The sequence below is a fragment of the Podarcis cretensis genome (assembly GCF_951804945.1).
Source record: "Podarcis cretensis genome assembly, chromosome: 2".
NCBI classification, from domain to species: Eukaryota; Metazoa; Chordata; class Lepidosauria; order Squamata; family Lacertidae; genus Podarcis; species Podarcis cretensis.
The window spans coordinates 10,532,915-10,555,336 of record NC_137171.1 but is presented as its reverse complement, the minus strand read 5'-3'; the positions used below and the strand labels follow the sequence as shown (position 1 = coordinate 10,555,336).

At 46.7% G+C, this 22,422-nt stretch overlaps 1 protein-coding gene across 1 annotated transcript; it reads right to left on the bottom strand.

Moving 5' to 3' along the window:
• Positions 1-1,823: 1,823 nt before the first annotated feature.
• LOC307210680 (protein mono-ADP-ribosyltransferase TIPARP-like) lies at positions 1,824-22,418 on the bottom strand. The gene is made up of 8 exons (XM_079966773.1): positions 17,461-22,418; positions 15,712-16,853; positions 12,129-12,478; positions 9,648-9,819; positions 7,312-7,499; positions 5,072-5,326; positions 2,106-4,015; positions 1,824-2,026 (listed from the first exon to the last, which is right to left on the bottom strand). Exons 3-7 carry the CDS (start codon positions 12,461-12,463, stop codon positions 3,586-3,588), a joined length of 1,380 nt encoding a protein of 459 aa, XP_079822899.1. The 5' UTR covers positions 12,464-12,478; positions 15,712-16,853; positions 17,461-22,418; the 3' UTR covers positions 1,824-2,026; positions 2,106-3,585.
• Between the last annotated feature and the right edge of the window lie 4 nt (positions 22,419-22,422).

Sequence of the window (22,422 nt, the reverse complement as noted above, 5' to 3'; positions counted from 1 at the left end):
GCAATGATTCTAAGTGGCAACTATAGGTAAAGGTAAAGGTCTAGTCGCGAATGACTCTGGGGTTGTGGCGCTCATCTCGCTTTATTGGCCGAGGGAGCCGGCGCACAGCTTCCGGGTCATGTGGCCAGCATGACTAAGCCGCTTCTGGCGAACCAGAGCAGCACACGGAAACGCTATTTATCTACTTGCACTTTGACGTGCTTTCGAACTGCTAGGTGGGCAGGAACTAGGACTGAACAACAGGAGCTCAACCCGTCACAGGGATTCGAACCGCCGACCTTCCAATCAGCAAGCCCTAGGCTCTGTGGTTTAGATCACAGCGCCACCCAAGTCAACTGTACTAGGATGCTATTTTTATGCAAATGACTGAATGCTTTTATGCGTATAAAAGCATAGCATAGGAGCAGAACGCATCATTATAGGTAAAGGTAAAGGTACCCCTGCCCGTACGGGCCAGTCTTGACAGACTCTGGGGTTGTGCGCCCATCTCACTTAAGAGGCCAGGGGCCAGCGCTGTCCGGAGACACTTCCGGGTCACGTGGCCAGCGTGACATCGCTGCTCTGGCGAGCCAGAGCCGCACACGGAAACGCCGTTTACCTTCCCGCTGGTAAGCGGTCCCTATTTATCTACTTGCACCCGGAGGTGCTTTCGAACTGCTAGGTTGGCAGGCGCTGGGACCAAGCAGCGGGAGCGCACCCCGCCGCAGGGATTCGAACCGCCGACCTTTCGATCGGCAAGTCCTAGGCGCTGAGGCTTTAACCCACAGCGCCACCTGCGTTCCCTCCAACGCATCATTATATTTGGAATTAATTAAGCCAGAACAATTTCCACTTTAGCCTTCCGGCCACAAAAACAAATTAAGATCTTTTTTCAGCCATAAAGGACAGGAGAAATTCCAAGCAGCTTGGATTGTGTGGTGTACTGGCCTTCCTGGCTTGCCGTATCAGAATGTTAGGTCTTGGGGACTGTGCTTTTGGTTCTGCATTGCAAGCTGCAGTCTGAGGTGGTCTTTTACTCCATAACCCTCTTATGTATTAAAGTTATTTATGATTGTCCACCCTATTCTGTGGGCTTTGCTGCAGGATGCAGTTTATTGAGTACAAATACATGACGTGGACAGCTGGGTGACAGGCAGCTATTCAGCAGTTAAAGCTCACCCCCCCACACACACCAGCGGCATAGCGTGGGTTGTACAGCAAGGCAAGTAATTTGTGCCCCCTAACCCGGGGCACAGGTGGCGCTGTGGGTTAAAGCCTCAGCGCCTAGGGCTTGCCGATCGAAAGGTCGGTGGTTCGAATCCCTGCGGCGGGGTGCGCTCCTGCTGCTCGGTCCCAGCGCCTGCCAACCTAGCAGTTCGAAAGCACCTCTGGGTGCAAGTAGATAAATAGGGACCGCTTACCAGCGGGAAGGTAAACGGCGTTTCCGTGTGCGGCTCTGGCTCGCCAGAGCAGCGATGTCACGCTGGCCACGTGACCCGGAAGTGTCTCCGGACAGCGCTGGCCCCTGGCCTCTTAAGTGAGATGGGCGCACAACCCCAGAGTCTGTCAAGACTGGCCCGTACGGGCAGGGGTACCTTTACCTTTACCTTATCTTACGTTTTATAATCTCTCTTTATATTTTACGTATAATCTCTCTGCAAAAAAATAAATAAATCAGACCAACTGCTTAACAAAGAGGAGATATAATCTAACCTCTTCATGCAAATCAGGATGGACGCTGAATAAACAGGCTGTGTGGAGGAGCCTGAGAGGACATCAATAGCAGCAGGGAGATTTAGGGAAGTGGGCTGGTGGTAGTGCGATAAAAAGATAATACTGATCAATACATGATTTGTGTCTGTATTTTCAAGATAAAAACATATAAACATTGGACAAATTACACATTTAAAACATTGGCATCTTTGGCTCATCTCAAGTTATCTTTGGGACAAAAAACTTGAATGACATCAGAAAAAAGGCACAAGAGAAGATACAAATATATTAGCGTTCAAATTCCACATTTTACACACTGGCATCTTGGGCTCGCCTCAAGTCCAAACGGAGTGTATGGGCCAATATATTAGTGTTCAAATTCCACATTTTACACAATGGCATCTTGGGCTCGCCTCAAGTCCAAACGGAGTGTATGGGCCATAAAATGGCAAATGCAATTCAGTTTAAAGAAGCGTAAAGTGCATCAGATTTCTGGGACAAATAATAATAATAATAATAATAATAATAATAATAATAATAAGTGCTTTAAGAAAAAATTGTGCTGGCAGTCACCACGAAGTTGTTACAGTAAGTACCACAGATGTCAGTACTGCGTACTCTTGAAGTACCCCCAGGGAAAAAAGCACTGATAATAACAATTTCACATTAAGGCTCATGGGGTCTGAATAGGCAATGCCTAGCAGAGTCATCAACTGTTTAGATATGACCAGTCTTTGAAACACAATTTTCCTAATGGTGAAGGAAAGAAAACCTGGCATGGTGTTGGCTGTGCAAACTCAAGCAAGGTCTTACTGTGACCCTCCTGATGTTGTTGGGACTCCAGCTCTCATCAACCCTGACCATTGGCCATGCTGCCTGAGGCTGATGGGACTTGAGGTCCAGCAATACCTGCGAGGTCACTTGTTCCCCAACCCAGTTTTTTTGTTTCCTCTCCAAGAGCTAAGGCACACGTTATGGTCAGTCAAATCATGTGTTACCACCTGCTGGAGCCAGTGTGGTGTAGTGGTTCAGAGCAATGGACTCGTAATCTGGTGAACCGGGTTCGCTTCCCCGCTCCTCCACATGCAGCTGCTGGGTGACCTTGGGCTAGTCACACTTCTCTGAAGTCTCTCAGCCCCACTCACCTCACAGAGTGTTTGTTGTGGGGGAGGAAGGGAAAGTGTTAGCCGCTTTGAGAGTCCTTGTTATCTGCCAAGCTTGGGGAACAGTGCAGGCTAAACTGCAGAGCTGGAACAGCCAACAGGAAGATCTCGTTCAACCTCACGCTCCAAGGCAGATGATTAAACTAGCAGCAACTCCACTGCTGCTAAGGTAGCTAGGTTCTCATCATGTGGCTGTGGTGGCTGCTACTGCAGACCCTCGACGTGTCCCTATTTTCCAGGGACAGTCCCAGATTTGCAGAAGATGTCCCAGTTTCTGATTTGATCCTACAATGTCCCAGTGTGGTGTAGTGGTTAAGAGCGGTAGTCTTGTAATCTGGGAAACCAGATTCGCGTCCCCGCTCCTCCACATGCAGCTGCTGGGTGACCTTGGGCCAGTCACACTTCTCTGAAGTCTCTCAGCCCCACTCACCTCACAGAGTGTTTGTTGTGGGGGAGGAAGGGAAAGGAGATTGTTAGCCGCTTTCAGACTCCTTAGGGTAGTGATAAAGCGGGATATCAAATCCAAACTCTTCTTCTGCTGTGGAGGCATGTTTGATTAAAGATACACCAGAGGTCAAGGGTTTAAAATACTCCCTCACCCACCCAACAAGGGCTTCAGCTGCATGTTGTAAATACAGTAAAGGAAAAACTAGCCTTATTGAGTCATGTACTTCTGACCCAAAGTACGGACCATCGCAGCAGAAGAGATGTAGAGGAGGAGTGGCCCTTCTCACATATCCACAGCTACAGGTGTCTTCACTTCCTTGTAGCGAATCAGGAAGTAGGGGTAGCACTGGCAGCTTCTGAAGATGACAAAAATGTGTGGGTCACGGACACAATCTGTGCAGGAGTCAAAATGGGGGGGAGTTTGCCTTAAACATGAGTGGCCTCTCCACCAGCGGCCAGTCAGCACTTTGGCCAGGAACATGTGACGCACATTGTTCTTGGCTGCTAAGGCGTAGGTGTTTGAGTAGGAGGCATCCCTAGCAAAGTAAACACCCCGGCCAAAAACTGCGCCATGGACTGATCCTGCCAGGTCAGGGTTGAAGTTGCCTATGCAAATAGACTTGATCCGAGATGCAGCTGTGCCGTGAAAGAGATGTCTCTCCACTGAGGGATGCTCCTTTGCTGAGCGTACCTGGAACATGAGCCTCTTCTGGCTGATGGGAAAGAGAGAGAAAAAGAAAGTGGATTGTTTTATTTTATTTTAATTATTTATTAATAAAAATGGTCTATACACCGCGGTGTCATAAAAATATATCACAGAGGAACAGATGCCAGGCCAAGACCAGTCAGTCCCCATGGAAGGAAGAAGCACTGGCTGATTTACAAGTCAGTCCCCTGAGGGAGGGGGCTCAGAGGGTTTGTGGGTTCCAAGGGAAGACTTCAAGGGGACCATTGCACCATACAGTGGTGCCTCGCAAGACGAACGCCTCGCAAAACGAAAAACTCGCAAGACGAAAGAGTTTTCCGTTTTTGAGTCGTTCCGCAAGACGAATTTCCCTATGGGCTTGCTTCGCAAGAAGAAAGCCCATAGGGAAATCTCCAGGGACCTCTTTTAAATGCTGGCGGTGGGGAGCAAAGACTTTCGCCCACCGCCGGCCTTCAGAAGAGGTCCTGGACCTCTTCTGAAGGCCGGCGGGGGGCAAAAGTCTTTGCTCCCCCCCGCCTGCCTTCCCGGGATAGCGGAGAAGCGCAGCGCGTTTCTCCGCTATCCCGGACGGCTTTTGAAGGCAGGCGGTGGGGGAGCAAAGACTTTCGCCCACCGCCTGCCTTCAGAAGACCTCCGCTGTCCCGGGGGCTTTTAAAATGCTGGGGGTCGGAAGCAAAGCCCTCCTTTCCCCGGAGCTTGCGGGGCGGGAGGTGGGGAGAAGGGCTTTTCTTCCCACCGCCAGCCTTCAGAACAGCCTTCTGAAGGCTGGCGGTGGGAAGAAAAGCCCTTGTCCCCCCCCCCACCCAGCCTTCAGAAGAGGTCGGGGGACAGACTGTCCCCGGACCTGGTCTGAAGGCGGTTTCCATAGGAACGCATTGATTGATTTTCAATGCATTCCTATGGGAAACCGTGCTTCGCAAGAAGAAAAAGCTTGCGGAACGAATTAATTTCGTCTTGCGAGGCACCACTGTATTAGCAACTCCTGCTATATGAGGCAAACCAAACCCACTGGCCAGCACTAGGAAAGCATTACTGTATGTGGTGTGTATACTAGGCTCCTCACCTCATATACATATCCCAGAGTTGGTCATTGCGTATGCGGTAGATAGCCAGCACCAACGCCTGATCCTCGGGCAACTTGGCATGGAACAGCTTCCTCACCATCTGATGGGCTACTTCTGACAGAGTCACTTCTGCCATTGTGAAAGAAGAGCCCCCTTGAGGTGGAGGGACGCAGGCCGCAGGATAAGGCCCACAGAACAAATCCAGAGGGTCTTCTCCTGCGAGAGCCAAAGTGGTCAGGGGTGGAGCAAGCGACCTGGAAGAGAAAAAGGACAAAGAAACAGGATCAACTGCCTCTGGTTCTGCCTATATTTTAATAGAGGGGTGGAAGAGAGAGAGAGGGAGAGGGAGAGAGAGAGGTGACTGTGCAAACTTATTATTGACCAGCTGATCTCACTGACACAAACACTGACACATTCAACATCATGAATTGCACTAACTCAGTGGTTCCCAATCGGGGGTCCTTGTGACCTGCCTGTGGCAGCATTCACATAACAAAAACTACCATAGAGATACCAGAATTTTCATAAGAAGGGAGTCCATGGCTTGGTTTTTGAAAAACAACGGGGTCCATAGTATTTAGCTAACTGGGAACCTCTGCACTGATTAAGTCACCCCAAACATTTGATTGGTTTTGAAGCAATGAACTGGGGAACTTCCTCAGGGGTCAAGAAATCTTGGCTTTGTGTATCTCTCTCACCTCTGCCCTTTCTCTCTCCCAGTTTGCCACTTGCTTAGCATTTTCCTACACCAACGCCCTCTTCCAACCGCTTATCTAGCTCCACCAAGCCTTCTATCTCCCTCAGCCCCTCCCTACTCTCTGGCTGCCCCACTCCTCCTGCAACATTAGGGCCACTCAACCAATCACTGCTGGTGGCTTCACCAGCATCACAAAGCTCCTTAGCACATTACAAGTCAGATGTATGTATTATCTACTTTTAATGTCGTGTAACTTATCCAATACATGGCTGCACTCCAAAATCTAGACATGCACCCCACACCCATCTTCCGTTTGCCCAAACCAAGTATGGGTCTCACTAGTATGAGTCTTACATACTAGTGAGACTGTGCAGTCCAAACACACACTGAAATCAGGACAACCCTGCTCCCCACAATACACACTTTAAAACGCTGGTGGGGAACCTTTTTCAAGCCGAAGGCCATATTCCCTCTTAAAAGACCCTCTGGGGGCCGCACAGTGGTGGACGGGGTCAGAGGCAAAATTGAGCAGAGCAACAGTTGTGGCTCTTACTTTTGTACTGGGAGCTACATTCTAGCTATGCAGAAGTCAGGTTTACACACACAAACAAACACAGATACCCCTCTCCAGCCAGGCAAGCAAAAAGCATGATCACACTTCAAGGACACATTCCAGTCAAGCAAAACACAGAGCAGGGCTGCTGAGGAGCACAGTTTAGGAAGAGTTTCAAAGCCTAGTCAGAGAAGCTTAGAAGGCTGCAATCAGCTCCTGGGCCCAAGGTTCCTCACTCCTGTTTTAAAAAGATAAAAGGTAAAAAGTAAAGGACCCTTGGTCAAAGGCAACTATGGGGTTGCGGCGCTCATCTTGCTTTCAGGCCGAGGGAACCGGCGTTTGTCCACAGACACCTTTCCAGGTCATGGGGTCAGGATGACTAAACCTCTTCTGGCACAACGAAACACCGCGACGGAAGCCAGAGAGCATGGAAACACCATTTACCTTTATGCCGCAGTGGTACCTATTTATCTACTTGCACTGGCATGCTTTTGAACTGCTAGGTTGGCAGGAGCCGGAACAGAGCAACAGGAGCTCACCCTGCTGCAGGGATTCAAACCGCCGACCTTCTGATCGGCAAGCCCAAGAGGCTCAGTGGTTTAGACCACAGCGCCACCCGCGTACCCTTTAAAAAGGTACCTGTAACTCAGTACATGTAACTCAGTGTCAGAATCACCACAACTGCCTCCCTTGTTCTCTTATAATGGCAAGGCGCCCATCTGAGAGGTAATGGAACTGAGTTCTGGTGAGTTTGGGCTGAAAAAATGCCCTGCCTGTACTAAGTTCCTACTACTATACCATTTTCTTAAATTTCTTCAGGGGTTAAGTTTTTTTTTTTTTAAGTTACAATCAGAACTCTAAGTTCTTCACTAGTTAACTTGCACATCGGCAACATCCTTACACAAAAATATACAGTGTTCTGCAGAAGGATTAGACATGTGCTCTTCGGTCCAGAAACTCTGAGGAGGAAGATCTGGGTCCAAACTCACCGCAAGCAGCGCACGGTAATGTCAGCTGAGCGCCAGACGGGTCGGAACGTGATGTCACGGGTGAAGCCCATCTTTACGTTGCGCTGGATAAACTGTTTGAGGTCTACATTGTAGATTTGATCTTGCACACGGAAGGCATGGTTCCACATGCCCCGCTCGAAAGCAGCGACGAGTTCCTGTGCAATAGGCTATGGAGAGAAAACACCAGAATTCCTCCCATCCTCCAGAACAGGTGTTTTTTCAAACTTTCTACGCTTGGGGCCCACCTGAGGTGGCTGAAAATAACCGAGGCCCACCAGACACAAAATCGTGGCACAGAGGAAAAGCCCGTCACAGAATGGCGACAGGTAGATGCAGAGTTTTGAATAATCAGCTGGCAATTGCTAACTTCACTTTCTATGGAAGCCCTACACAAATCCAGAGCGCAGTTCCTAAGACCTTCTTTCCAGCAACTCCCGCAGTCAAGTTGGTGCCAAACGTCTTGCTCTGCTTTCACAGTATCAGTGAGGCCAAGAGAGAAGGGGCTTGGCATCAAGACCTCCACACACACTAGCCAGTCTTGAGCCTTGAGGATGTCTCTTCTGTGTTGCTAACCTAGCGGTTTGACTTCACCCTCCATTGTCTCTTGAGACAGACGGATGAGAACAACAACAATTTTTTTGGAAATTGTGAAGTTCTTTTGCCACAGCATTTTCCTTGCAGCAAGGAGTTCCCTCACTTGGCTTTCCTCAAACCAAATTCAGACATTTGCTCTGGAGGCAAATGTGAATCAGCCTCCCTTTTACAGGTGGAAGTTGCTGATCCAGAGAAGCTCTAATTGGAGAAGACTTTTTTTCTTTTATATTCCCCCCCCTTCTCATCCCTACATGCCTCTCAATGTACCGCATTTTTCGCTGTATAAGATGCACCAGACCATAAGACACACCTAGTTTTTGGAGGAGGAAAACAAGAAAAAATAAATTCTGAATCTCAGAAGCCAGAACAACAAGAGGGATCCCTGCGCAGCGAAAGCAATGATCCCTCTTGCTGTTCTGGCTTCTGGGATAGCTGCACAGCCTGCATTCGCTCCATAAGACGCACACACATTTCCCCTTACTGTTTAGGAGGGGGAAAGCGAGTCTTATAGAGCAAAAAATGTGGTATTTTCGCCCATCTCCTGTAATGTCTTCTCCCATTCTCCTCTCACAAACAACTTGTACCTTATACACAGACCTTTCTGTTGGTTTCTTTCATCCCTCCCCCTTGCTCCTTTCAGTCACTTCTTCCTCCTAGACAGCTTTCCTCTCTTATTCCTTTCTCTTTCCAATTAATGTAATAATAATTAATATTAACCTTTTATCTCACTTTGCAATTTCTTTCGATACCTCCTCTGGCTCTTTTCCCCTCGGGAGAGGGAACTCTTCAGAAATGTTCTGTCTCCGGGCCACTTTTACTCAGTTGCTGGTGCTGACGTTGGCCCAACCAAAATGTTATGACACAGCTAGGGGACAAGGCGGGTTGTGGCACTGAGGCCCACATGAAAGCGGTCCGAGGTCCTCCTGCCCTGACCCACCATTTGAGAAACACTATCCAGGCACACCAAAGGTTCTTATTAGCATGACTATGCTAGACCCTGAGGCCAACTCTTGGGGTTTTCTCACATCACATTAATGCAATGCACACAATTAAAGATAAAGGGACCCCTGACCATTAGGTCCAGTCGTAACCGACTCTAGGGTTGCAGTGCTCATCTCGCTTTATTGGCCGAGGGAGCCAGCATACAGCTTCCAGGTCATGTGGCCAGCATGACTAAGCCGCTTCCGGAGAACCAGAGCAGCGCACGGAAACACCGTTTACCTTCCCTCCAGAGTGGTACCTATTTATCTACTTGCACTTTGATGTGCTTTCGAACTGCTAGGTTGGCAGGAGCAGGGACCGAGCAACAGGAGCTCACCCCACCGCGGGGATTCAAACCGCTGACCTTCTGATCGGCAAGCCCTAGGCTCTGTGGTTTAACCCATAGCACCACCCGCGCCCCATGCACACAATTACTGTAAGGAAAATCATAGGAAAGCCCTTTATGAAACACACCTGCCCAACTTGTTGACTATCCTCCCAGCTAGGCACAATACAGTGGAGCTTGCATAGCCCTATTTGAAGCCATCATTTTGAAAACGATTTTTCTAGGTTTGTCATGAAATTGCACAGTAATTGAAGTACCCCAAATCTGGCTGATTTCAACAGGACTTAAGTGTGCCTGTTTCCCTCCCAGTTAATTTTAGAGGGTGATAGAAGGAAACCAAACAATGAGATGGCTCCATAATCATTTTTTTTTTTAAATCTCTGGATCCTCTTACCTCATCGTATTCCAGCCAATGGTCACTTTCATTGTAGTAAACCTTCCACTCTGTAAAGAGGTAGGGACTGCAATCAGGGCTGCTGCTGTTGGACAGTCGCCTTACTTGGTCATACAGCAGTATCGGTGAGAGAGCCATAGTGTTAAAGTTTAAGAAATACACGTTGCCCTTCCTGTAAGGGAAGGAAGGTAACCATCACCAGAGGGCGAGGATCTACGGTTGCCAACTGACAGGAAGGGAATGCCTGGCTTTGCTCTTTCGCCTTTAACTTGATTTACTGAAAACAGCTGGTGAAGCTTTTCACCGCATGGGTAATGGTATTTTTTATATAAGTATCTTCATCTAGTTTAAAAAAACAACACCTTCGTATCAAACTGCTGTAAAAGCTAGTACAGTGGTGCCCCGCAAGACGAACGCCTCTTAAGACGGAAAACCTGCTAGATGAAAGGGTTTTCCGTTTTGGAGGCGCTTCGCAAAATGAATTTCCCTATGGGCTTGCTTCGCAAGATGAAAATGTCTTGCGAGTTCCTGCGGTTTTTTTTTCCCTTTCCCCCCCTTTTCCTAAGCCGCTAAGCCGCTTATCAGCTGATCCGCTGATAAGCCGCTTAACAACTGATCGCTAAAAGCTGCTAAACCGCTAATAGCGCTAATCCGCTAAGCTGTCAATGGGCTTGCTTCGCAAGACGAAAAAACCGCTAGACGAAGAGCCTCACGGAATGGATTAATTTCGTCTTGCGAGGCACCACTGTAGAAGAGTTGCTAAAAAGTTATTAACCCTTATTCACAAGCTCAATCAGAGCTCCACTTCTTAGAAAATACTCACCTAAATATACATTCCCGTTGATGATTCTTAGCAAGTGTGAATTCTGTGGTATGAGATAATGCCACGGTACTGTGCCCTACGCACTGTCTTCAGTCACGCTGACGGATGCCAACAAGTCTTCACTATAGTACATGTGCAACATGTACCTTGCCTTGGTGTAGCTTCACCTCCTTGCTGAAACCTATTCTGTACCACACACTCAATGACAGCAAAGTTGTCTACTGGGATCTTTCCTATTTCTTCTGTGATCTGTCCATGCAAGACCCATACACTGCAGGTGTCCCTACCTTTTCGACGCATATTATAAAGTCAACAGCTTTGGGGGCTATACATAGTTATCTGGCTCTGACCCTACCAAAAAAAGAAAAGAAAAGAAAAAGCTCCTCCTATCTGGTCCAGTTGTCTATATTTCCATAGGAGATGCATTTCTCATGCCAGTCTGTTTGGAAGCTGTCCCACACTTAATGCTATGTGCTGCCTCTTGAACCTTTATGACTGATTCACACTGGCACTACTAATACACCAGATGAGATTAAACAAGGTTATTACAACAAAATACAAATAAAAAACGGCAGTTAAAGGCAGAATCAAAACACACAATTGAGAGCTAAATGTTCTGTAAAAGGACTGGAGAAATACTGTAAAAGGTCTTTAGCTTACAGAAAAAAATCTAGAAATTCTGCATCAGGTGAACTTCCCTAGAGACAGGATGTCACTATTAGTGCCACTAGGGAAACATGAACATTATATCTCTGAAGCACATTCAAAGCTCAATCTTTTCTGCAAAGAATTCTGGGCACTGTAGTTTACCAGTCAGAGAGTTACAATTCCCAACAGCCTTTAAAAAACTACAGCACCCAGAGTTCTCTGAGAGGGGAGATGTGCTTCAAAAGTGTAGTGGCACCCTCTCTACCTACCATATCTAGGTGCACCCGAAAAACAGACTCTGATGTAGTGGCAGGCGGATATGGAGGTACGTGATCCTTCAGGGATTCTGGACGGCTAAACATCCATACAAGTCTAAATTGTGTCCAGCTAAACATCCATACAAGCCTAAATTGTGTCCAGAAGGCACACAAATGGTTGTGACAGGCAACTTTCCTTTTTCAAGAAACCACTGAAAAGTGTTTGAAGTGCTGTTTCCCTGGAACACACTTTGAAAACCCCTGAGACACCTAAATTTTACAAGTACAGTGGTACCTCAGGTTACATACGCTGCAGGTTACATACGCTTCAGTTTACAGACTCCGCTAACCCAGAAACAGTGCTTCAGGTTAAGAACTTTGCTTTAGGATGAGAACAGAAATCGTGCAGCAGCAGCGGGAGGCCCCATTAGCTAAAGTGGTGCTTCAGGTTAAGAACAGTTTCAGTTTAAGAACAGACCTCCAGAACGAATTAAGTACTTAACCCGAGGTACCACTGTATGGATGTCAGGATTTCAACCAGCCCTTACCATAATCCCTGCCCCATAATGAGGGATGTGAAGGAAACAAGGCTGATTTCTTAGTGAGCCCTTAAGGACAGGCATTCCCTTTTATCACTTGCTTCACAAGTTCTGGGGCAGAACCCAGGGATCGCAAGTACGTTCGGGAGTTGAACCTGGCCCTGGGGCTCTTTCCGACTGAAAGCTGAAAGGAGAAAGATGTTATGGACCTTACCTGTCCCTCAGTTGCGCCGTGGGGACTTCCTGATTACAGTAGAGCTTCTCCAGATGATGCTGAGCTGAGAAACTGAAACTAAGCCACACTTTGTCTTTTTGGCGGCGCCACTGCCAGTGGTAGGGGAATGGGGTGTGATGGCAAGGGCACTTCTCCTGCAAATAGCAGCATCCCAGCAGAAAGTTGTCGCAGATCGGCACGCCGTTCTTCTGATGGACGTGATATAGCGGGGCGTCGTCTGCGCCAGATAGCTTCAGGATTGTAATGTCCAGCAACTCATCCTTCAAGAAGGTGAGGCCCCGCTCAGAAACAGAGGACTCTGCACTTTCTGCCATCTGGGTTCAATCGAACTGCAGGATCCAAAGTGCACACAGGCTAACACCAGGCAGGCCCCCCCGGGAGTAGGGTCTTGCTTTTATCTCTAACATAAAAGATAAAATATATCGTCGCGGCTCATTGTACGTACCAATCCCGTTTTCTTAAAACCAGGCAAATCCAGTGACCTGACGAAACATGCCTGCACTCTGGAAGTAAGTTTTACTTTCACTTTCTCATTCAGTTGCTTGAAAGCAGCTTCTAAGCAAGGCACTTAGAGACGCTACTGGTTTACTCTCTCTGCTGTTTCTGTGCACGGCACACAGAAACTTAGCAGGTGTGGCTTAAAAATGAGAAAGAGATAGACCTGGGACAGGAGAGGGTTGAGGAAGACTGGAGGAAATTCAAGATTTACTTACAAAAATATTGTAATTTGGTTGAATGTTAAGAAGGATGCTAGATCATAAATAATTGCCCACCACTGAATTAGATCTGAATTTGACGATAAGTGAGATTAAGGAAAATACAAACTTTTTGGGGAATTGCTAGGTTTTTATTTAAATGAGCGGAGATAAGATTGCAAACAAGAGAGTTACTTGCTTGGAAAAATTTTTTTGTAATGATGTAAGTGCGAGCGGGAGACGTGAGGGAGTCCAAAGAAGTGACGAAATTATGTTATGATATAAGTAATGTTGTTTATTGTTTATGCATTTGTACTCAAAAAACTTTAATAAATATGTATAAAAAAAAAAGAAAGAGAGATGACGATAATAATATAATCACCATTATCATCAGTTCCCTCATTCATGCTCAGCCCCACTCACCTCACAGAGTGTTGGTTGTGGGGTAGGAAGGGAAAGGAAAATGTTAGCCGCTTTGAGACTCCTTCAGGTAGTAATAAAGCGGGATATCAAATCCAAACTATTCTTCATCATGTGACTGCAAATTGTATGGGGTGGGAATCCAATGTAGGATTTGGATTTTATGGGCTTGTCCATATTTGAGCATTATTTAGCTTTTAATCCACTCCCCAACCCCATATTCAAATTAGACCAGCACAGTCCACTCCGACACATAATTGAATTTGGATATGAGAAGCAAGCTAGGTCTTTCCTGTTCCTATCAGTAGGTGGCTCCACTTTTTTTGTCCCTGCCTCCTCATTTGTTCATTTTATTATATCAATAAAGTCCTGTATGCAGATAGCTGTGCGGGTATGTTGATATTTTTTCCCCTGCCCAAGAAATGTGCCAAAGCACACAGTCAGGCAATTGTAAATATGCTTGTACAGTCTGTTACGGAAATTACAGGGGGGGGGCCCACATCTTTAAAGTTAAATATTACAAATATTATGCCTGAATATATCCTTCCAACTTGACAGCTCAGGGAAGTCACCTAGCTTTAAAAATAATATAAAATCATCTCCTTTCCCAGTTCCCACCATTCCAAAGCTATTTTCCCCTTCCAAAGGACCCCAGGAAGTTCTCAGGGGTGACAATTGCTGGGCTCATTGTTAGCCAAAGGAAGCCAAATCTCATCACCTGACTCGCCTCAGGCTCCAGACATGCAAAGGAACTTCTATTGTTCTTTTGGGTAAGGTAAAGGTAAAGGTACCCCTGCCCGTACGGGCCAGTCTTGACAGACTCTGGGGTTGTGCGCCCATCTCACTTAAGAGGCCAGGGGCCAGCGCTGTCCGGAGACACTTCCGGGTCACGTGGCCAGCGTGACATCGCTGCTCTGGCGAGCCAGAGCCGCACACGGAAACGCCGTTTACCTTCCCGCTGGTAAGCGGTCCCTATTTATCTACTTGCACCCGGAGGTGCTTTCGAACTGCTAGGTTGGCAGGCGCTGGGACCGAGCAGCGGGAGTGCACCCCGCCGCAGGGATTCGAACCGCCGACCTTTCGATCGGCAAGTCCTAGGCGCTGAGGCTTTAACCCACAGCGCCACCTGCGTCCCACGTTCTTTTGGGTGGTGGGTACTTAAGACATATTTGTCTATGCTAATCTTATACCTGAGTCTTGCCCTGCCATGTCTGTTTATGCTAATCTTTTACCAAGGACTTGTCGGGACATGTTTGCCAAGGTTAACCCCTCCCCTTCGAACTGTATTCTGGGATGTGGTGGGAAAGTTTTAAAAGTCTTTGTCACCCCATCCTCGGGGTTCAAAATTTGCTTTTTGAACCTATTGCGCAATAAACTTTGGTCTACAGCTATTTGCTCCGGTTGGCTGGACTCCTTCCTTTATTCCGTAGGGACCTGCGGGCTCTGCCCGACGAGCTGGGTGACTGAGCAGCCTTGCACCTAGATTTCCCTCCCCCCCCCCCAACAAGTCATACCTTGGAGGTCGAATGGAATCCGTTCCAGAAGTCCGTTTCGACTTCCAAAGCATTTGGAAACCAAACCACGGCTTCTGATTGGCTGCAGGAAGCTCCTGCAGCCAATTGGAAGCCGCAGAAGCCTTGTCAGATGTTCGGGTTCCAAAGAATGTTCGCAAACCAGAACACTCACTTCCAGGTTTGCAGCATTCGGAAGGCAAAACGTCTGAGTACCAGGGCGTTCGGGATTCAACGTATGACTGGATGTTTTTTGGGGTGAGTGCAAACCAGAGGGATCAAAAGAAAACATTTTATAAAAGGCTAAGCTCCTGAGTAGCATGTTGGGCGGGGGGAATGAAAGCAATTGTAAATTCTCAGTACAGTGGTACCTCGGGTTAAGTACTTAATTTGTTCCGGAGGTCCATTCTTAACCTGAAAATGTTCTTAACCTGAAGCACCACTTTAGCTAATGGGGCCTCCTGCTGCTGCCGTGCCACCGGAGCACGATTTCTGTTCTCATCCTGAAGCAAAGTTCTTAACCCGAGGTACTATTTCTGGGTTAGCGGAGTCTGTAACCTGAAGCGTAGGTAACCTGAAGTGTATGTAACCCGAGGTACCACTGTACATATTTGGTGTATAAAGTTTTTGGTGTTTTCCAGTACGTTAATGTGTTGACTGAGCATCTTCAGTCCTCATTGAGCTCTCTCTCTCTCTCTCTCTCTCTCTCTCTCTCTCTCTCTGTGTGTGTGTGTGTGAAGTGCACAGGAGCAAGAGCAAGAATGACGCCACAGCAGAGGAGCAGGTATGAGATCATCATTCCCCCAATTTCATGCTGGGGCCCTTTAGCACCAAGAGATTCATCCCCCATAATCAGCTGGCATTTTGAGAGTTGTTCCACACGGCAGTATAATACAGTGCTATATTATTATTTTATTTCTCATATTTATATACCACCTTTATCTTCCAATGATCCCAAGGTGGAGTGCATGGTTCTCTTCCCCATTTCATCCTCACAACAGCCCTGTGAGGTAGGTTAGGCTAAGAGATGGTGACTGGTCCAAGGTCATCCAGTGAGCTTCATGGCTGAGTGGGAAAAAGAAAGGGAAATCAGCAATAAAACTGGGGAACATGAACTGACTAATGAACAGACGAATAATTATTTATTCACCATTAGTATCAGCCATGCAGACAACTGAGTTACAGTGGTACCTCGGGTTACATACGCTTCAGGTTACATACGCTTCAGGTTACAGACTCTGCTAACCCAGAAATAGTGCTTCAGGTTAAGAACTTTGCTTCAGGATGAGAACAGAAATTGTGCTCCGGCGGCGCGGCGGCAGCAGGAGGCCCCATTAGCTAAAGTGGTGCTTCAGGTTAAGAACAGCTTCAGGTTAAGAACGGACCTCCGGAACGAATTAAGTTCTTAACCAGAGGTACCACTGTATTTTCAATGGGACCACTGTGTAGGGAAAGGGTTAAGTACATCACATGATTCCTCCCACCACTGCAATTTAACTAGGGCGGGAGAAACTGATATAAAGGCTATGCTATTTGGAAAGGGAAGAGTTAGGAATTATGGCTAGAGAAGAGAGGTGAACCATAGAGAAGAATGTCTACGGGCCAGAATTAGTGAGAATAGCAACAAGAGATGATATCTAAACCTGACAAAAATGCACAACTATTCTATTGAGCTTTAAAAACAAAAGGTTGGATCTGTTGATATCTTGGGGTGGAGGAGGGGCTGGAAGCTGAAGAGGGAAAACATGAGAAGGGGATGTTTCGTTCATGATGTCATGCAGATACCCTATAAAAAGTCAAAAAAATAAAATGCAGCTATTCCACAGTAAATGACCAGAGTGGAAGCAGCCCTTTCATGGAGATTCAAGTAGGAAGAGTCATTCCCGCCCCCCCACAATAGACTGCAATGCCCCCGCTTCCCAGCTTTGATTTTTTAAAAAAGAATAAGGGTTCGTTCATATTGTTGTTTCATAAGCTAGTCCTGCATCTCCATTGATTCTCAGTTGACCATATGATGTTCACTTCCAAATCACTGCTTTCCCTTTCCTCGGTCTGGATTTTCTTGTACCAGAGATACTCTGAAAAGGAGAGAGTTTGAGAAAATCAGGATCGAGGGTGGAGAAAGTGAGGGAAGGCAGCGATTTGGAGGAGAATGCCATATGGACAATGGAGAATTAATGTACAGGAAACTTAAAAGGTAAAAGGACCCCTGACCATTAGGTCCAGTCGTGGCCAACTCTGGGGTTGTGGCGCTCATCTCGCTTTACTGGCCGAGGAAGCCAGCGTACAGCTTCCGGGTCATGTGGCCAGCATGAGTAAGCTGCTTCTGGTGAACCAGAGCAGCGCACGGAAACGCCTTTTACCTTCCCGCCGGAGCGGTACCTATTTATCTACTTGCACTTTGATGTGCTTTCGAACTGCTAGGTTGGCAGGGGCAGGGACTGAGCAATGGGAGCTCACCCCGTCACAGGGATTCGAACTGCCGACCTTCTGATCGGCAAGTCCTAGGCTCTGTGGTTTAACCCACAGCGCCACCCGCGTCACAGGAAACTTACTACCCACAATAAACAAGTATGGATGAGCCCCAAGTTTCTAGGATTTACAGAAATAAAGATATGTGGCAAAATGTACAGAGACTATTGTTTGTGCAATAAACTAGCCTGCTCCCCACCTTTGTTGTTTTACTTTGCAACTTCCCCTGCAAAAGTTCTTCCAGACATCTATGCTCCCTTTGTTAATGTTTTTTCTTGTATACTTGGAATTACCCTGGGATCTTCCAGTTGGGCTTATGTTTTTTGAGTGTGTGCTAAAATCTAAGCATGGCCAGATGCTAGAGCAACACTTTCCAGAAGCTTGGGTATTTCCTCACTGTAAAAAGCATGAGAAACACCAGCAGCCACACCATTATTGGTTGTTAAGTGGGAGCAACAGTCTTATTTTTCTAACTCATTGTGCAATCGACCCCACCGAACTTCTTCCATTTTGCAATCTAGTGGCACTATTGGCAAAGCTGCTTGTCCTGGCTTGCACTTGGCCCAGTGGCTCCTCCGCTCCCCACAACATCCTCTTTCAGTGAAGATGAAGCCAATTCTGCAGGTGCCTCAACCATATGCCGTACATTTTTGTCAAGTACTGTCCTTATTTGCTAACTCAATTATTTCTAAAAAGCTAGATTAAGTTTCTCCCAAACCATAGCAGTCCTGTTCTTTCCTCAGATGGCTTCACTGTGTGAGGTTTCTAACTGCTGGTTTGTAGCAATCTTGAGAGTTTCCAATGTACATATGCAAGCTAACGTAGCGCTACTGTCTCACCTAACAATATCTTAAAGATTAACAGATTGGGGAAAATCTTTTGAGGAGTAGAGCTCTGTGAATGACATGGGCTTATGGAAGCTTATGCCATAGTAACTCTGCTGACTTTTAAAGTAACACACAAGTCTGTTATTGCTTTTCCTGCAACAGCTTGGCTGTGTAAAAGGTAAAGGTAAAGGACCCCTGACAGTTAAGTCCAGTCGTGAACGACTCTGGGGTTGCGGCACTCATTTCGCTTTACAGGTCAAGGGAGCCGGTGTTTGCCCACAGACAGTTTTTCTGGATCACGTGGCCATCATGACTAAGCTGCTTCTGGCACAATGGAACACCGAAACCAGAGCAGCACACGGAAACACCGTTTACCTTCCCGCCAGAGCAGTACCTATCTATCTACTTGCACTTTTGGGTGTGCTTTTGAACTGCTAGGTTGGCAGGAGCTGGGACTGAGCAACGGGAGCTCACTCTTTCATGGTGATTTGAACTGCCGATCTTCTGATCGGCAAGCCCAAGAGGCTCAGTGGTTTAGACTACAGCACCATTAATTTAAAGTACATTTCCCACATCTCAAAGAATCTTGAAAATTATAGTTTACTCCTCACAGAGCCACAATTCCTAGCACTCTCAACAAACTGCAGTTCCCAATATGCTTTGGGAGAAGTCATGTTCTTTAAATGTATAGTGTGTGTGCTTCCCGTGTCACATCTATCCCAAAGGAACTCATTGGAAAGCTGCTTTAAATTGAGTCAGACTATTGTTCCTTCCAGCCTGGGATTGTTCACAAGGGCTGGCAACAAGTTCCCAGGGTTTCAGGCAGGAGACATTCCAAACACTACCTGCAGATTGACTTTGGGACCTTTGCAAAGCAGATGCTCTTATGCTGAGTTATGGCCCATCTGCAACTTGAATTAAAGCTTATGATGCTCTTAGGGCTGGTATATAATCTCACCTCCCTCCATTACCTGGCTGCTACTCTCACCATTAGCTCTTTAAAAATGGAGTCATTCTGCTATGGAGCTCCTAGCACAGAAATGGTATTGAGCTCTTAAGGCTCCAATTGTAACCTAACCCCAGTTACCTGGGACTAAGTTTCATTCAATTCAAAACACTTCTGAGCAGACCTGGTTAGAATTATGCTGCTGCAACGTAAAGGCAGAAATTAAATCAGAATTGAGTAAAATTGACAAGCAATTTCTCATTGCACCTGACCTTTTGTTTGCCTTCAAACTGTAGCAGGACTTCAGAGCTGAGGGGAAGAAAGGCCATCAATGTAACCAAAACAAGAAATTGGTAAGTATTTCCTTCTCACATCCCTGTAATAGCTTTACAGTTTTTGTGCAAAACTGGGGTAAAATTGCTGAGCCTTTCACAAGTTTTTCTTGCCTTCTCTTTCTGTGAGCAGCGACAACAATGGGGTGCAGGAGGTCTTCTGGGAAAAGGGAGAGGTCAGTCAGAATTGCCTCAACACTGGTGTTTTGTTTTGTTTTTACAGGGAAAGGGTTGCCCGATTGAAGTGCCCGTAAATGGCAGCAGGGGTGAGAGGAGGGGTTGAGTTTCTCCTGCTTATTTCTCTCTTCTGAAGAATTCTAGTGAGTGCATGAAGACTAAAATTAAGCTCTGAATCAGGCTGGCACTAAAAATCCCTTTTTACTGCTGCTGTTGTTGCAATGGCATTTCCAGGAATCCAGGGATAGCTCATGGGGCTTTCTCTCTGAAGTTAAAGCTGTCTGCCCTCTGGTGGTTGATTTCTTGCAGTGGCTCCTGTGGAGACAGCTGCTAAGCTTCGGATTTGTAGGGCAAGAAGGGTTTGGCCTGTTTGGTATTTGAACTAAAGCCCTTTAAAAAGTGGCAGGAGGTGACAGTGGTGGCAGGGAGCAGAATGCCTAGCTCAGGTTTTAGGGCATTTTCACACATTGCAGGAGAAATGGCCCCAAGCCCATCTCTCACTATTTGCATGTGTAATAATAATAATAATAATAATAATTTATTATTTGTACCCCGCCCATCTGGCTGGGTTCCACAAAGACCAAAAATACACTAAGATGTCACACATTAAAAACTTCCCTGAACAGGGCTGCCTTAAGATGTCTTCTGAAAAAAAAAATTTGTCAGGTAGTTGTTTATCTCTTTGTCATCTGATGGGAGGACATTCCACAGGGCGGCTGCCACTACTGAGAAGGCCCTCTGCCTGGTTCCCTGTAGCTTTGCTTCTCGCAATGAGGGAATCGCCAGAAGGCCCTCGGTGCTGGACCTCAGCGTCCGGGCAGAACGATGGGGGTGGAGACGCTCCTTCAGGTATACTGGGCCTGTGAATGAATGCTGTCAGTGCTGTTCAGAAGACAAAATGGATATATAATGCACATTTTAGCCAGTGAACAGTTTACAGAAAGCAGAAATGTGACATGCTTTGGTATCTTGTGTAATCACTGGTGGTTGGTGCCCACTGGACCTGGCAGGGCTGCTGGGAAGTCACAGAATGTGGCTAGTGAGGTCCCAGGGGTATGCCAAGTTCTGATTTTTTTTCTCCATCCTCTTCCCTTGTGAAGGACCCAACTAAACTGAAATATGTCTTACTTTGGTTTAGAAGGGGTCCCTGCTGTCATAGTTGCTTCTCTGCTGGGAGAAAAGTTGTGTGGATTCCACCTGTTCTGATTCTCTCCTTATCCTCCTCCTCTGAAAAGAAACAGTGGCTTTATCAACACTTTGCAGTTTTATTACTGCTTAACACCCAAGTCAGTTACCTTGGTTCAGGAGGGATTCCTGCTGTCGCCATTTCTAGTGTGGGTTCATTGCACAATAACTGTATGTTGCTCACGGGTAAGCTGCTGTTCCCGTCAACTTGAGCAGTGTTTCCTAGCAAGAGAACAGACATGTAACATGGTGGGTGTTTGCGTAGAAGTAAGTCACACTGTGTTAAATGGGGCTTATGCCTATGCAAGCGCACAAAGAATTGCAGTCTTTACCCCACACGTTTAAAAGACGCCTGCTTCTTGGGAGAAAAGCAATGACAAACCTACACAGCATCTTAAAAAGCAGAGACATCACCTTGCCAACAAACGTCCGTATAGTTAAAGCTATGGTTTTCCCAGTAGTGATGTATGGAAGTGAGAGCTGGACCATAAAGAAGGCTGATCACCGAAGAATTGATGCTTTTGAATTACGAAGCTGGAATCACGAAGAGTCGGACACGAATAATCTCTTCGTGACCCCATGGACCAGAGCACGCCAGGCACTCCTGTCTTCCACTGCCTCCCGCAGTTTGGTCAAACTCATGCTGGTAACTTCGAGAACACTGTCCAACCATCTCGTCCTCTGTCGTCCCCTTCTCCTTGTGCCCTCCATCTTTCCCAACATCAGGGTCTTTTCCAGGTACTCTTCTCTTTGCATGAAGTGGCCAAAGTATTGGAGCCTCAGCTTCAGGATCTGTCCTTCCAGTGAGCACTCAGGGCTGACTTCCTTAAGAATGGATAGGTTTGATCTTCTTGCAGTCCATGGGACTCTCAAGAGTCTCCTCCAGCACCATAATTCAAAAGCATCAATTCTTTGGCAATCAGCCTTCTTTATGGTCCAGCTCTCACTTCCATACATCACTACTGGGAAAACCATAGCTTTAACTAGACGGACATTTGTTGGCAACGTGATGTCTCTGCTTTTTAAGATGCTGTCCCATCAGATATCAAGGCAATAAACAACTATCTTGCTTTTAGAAGACACCTGAAGGGAGCCCTCTTTAGGGAATATTTTAATGTTTGATGCTTTATTGTGTTTTTAATATTCTGTTGGGAGCAGCCCAGAGTGGGCAGGGTATAAATAAATTATTATTATTATTATTATTATTATTATCGGAAGGCAGCTCCGTATAGGGAAATTATTTAATGTTTAATTTCCTATTATGTTTTTATATACGTTGGAAGCCATTCAGGGTGGCTGGGACAACCCAGTCAGATGGGTGGGGTATAATAATAATAATAATAATAATAATAATAAGCCGTCCCTATTTTCATTGGAGAAATGTTGGAGGGTAAGCCCTGAAGAAGCCTGACTGCTTGATCACTTTTTTGACCTCCTCACACCACCCCCAGATAAATATCATGGATCACTATGCCACAGTTAGGATCTCAGGGACTCGCACAGCCTGCAGTCACCATGGCAACAATTCTCCCATCAATCAATCACGCTCCGCGTTAGCCAATACCCGGAAAGAACCCTCATCGAATCTAATTTTCAGGAAACAATCGCGCTTTATCCGGTCACATGACGATGGCTGGTCCAATCGTTGCTCAGCAACGGAGCACTCCAGCCGCTTCCTTGTTCACCATGGGAACTCTCCCATTCTTCC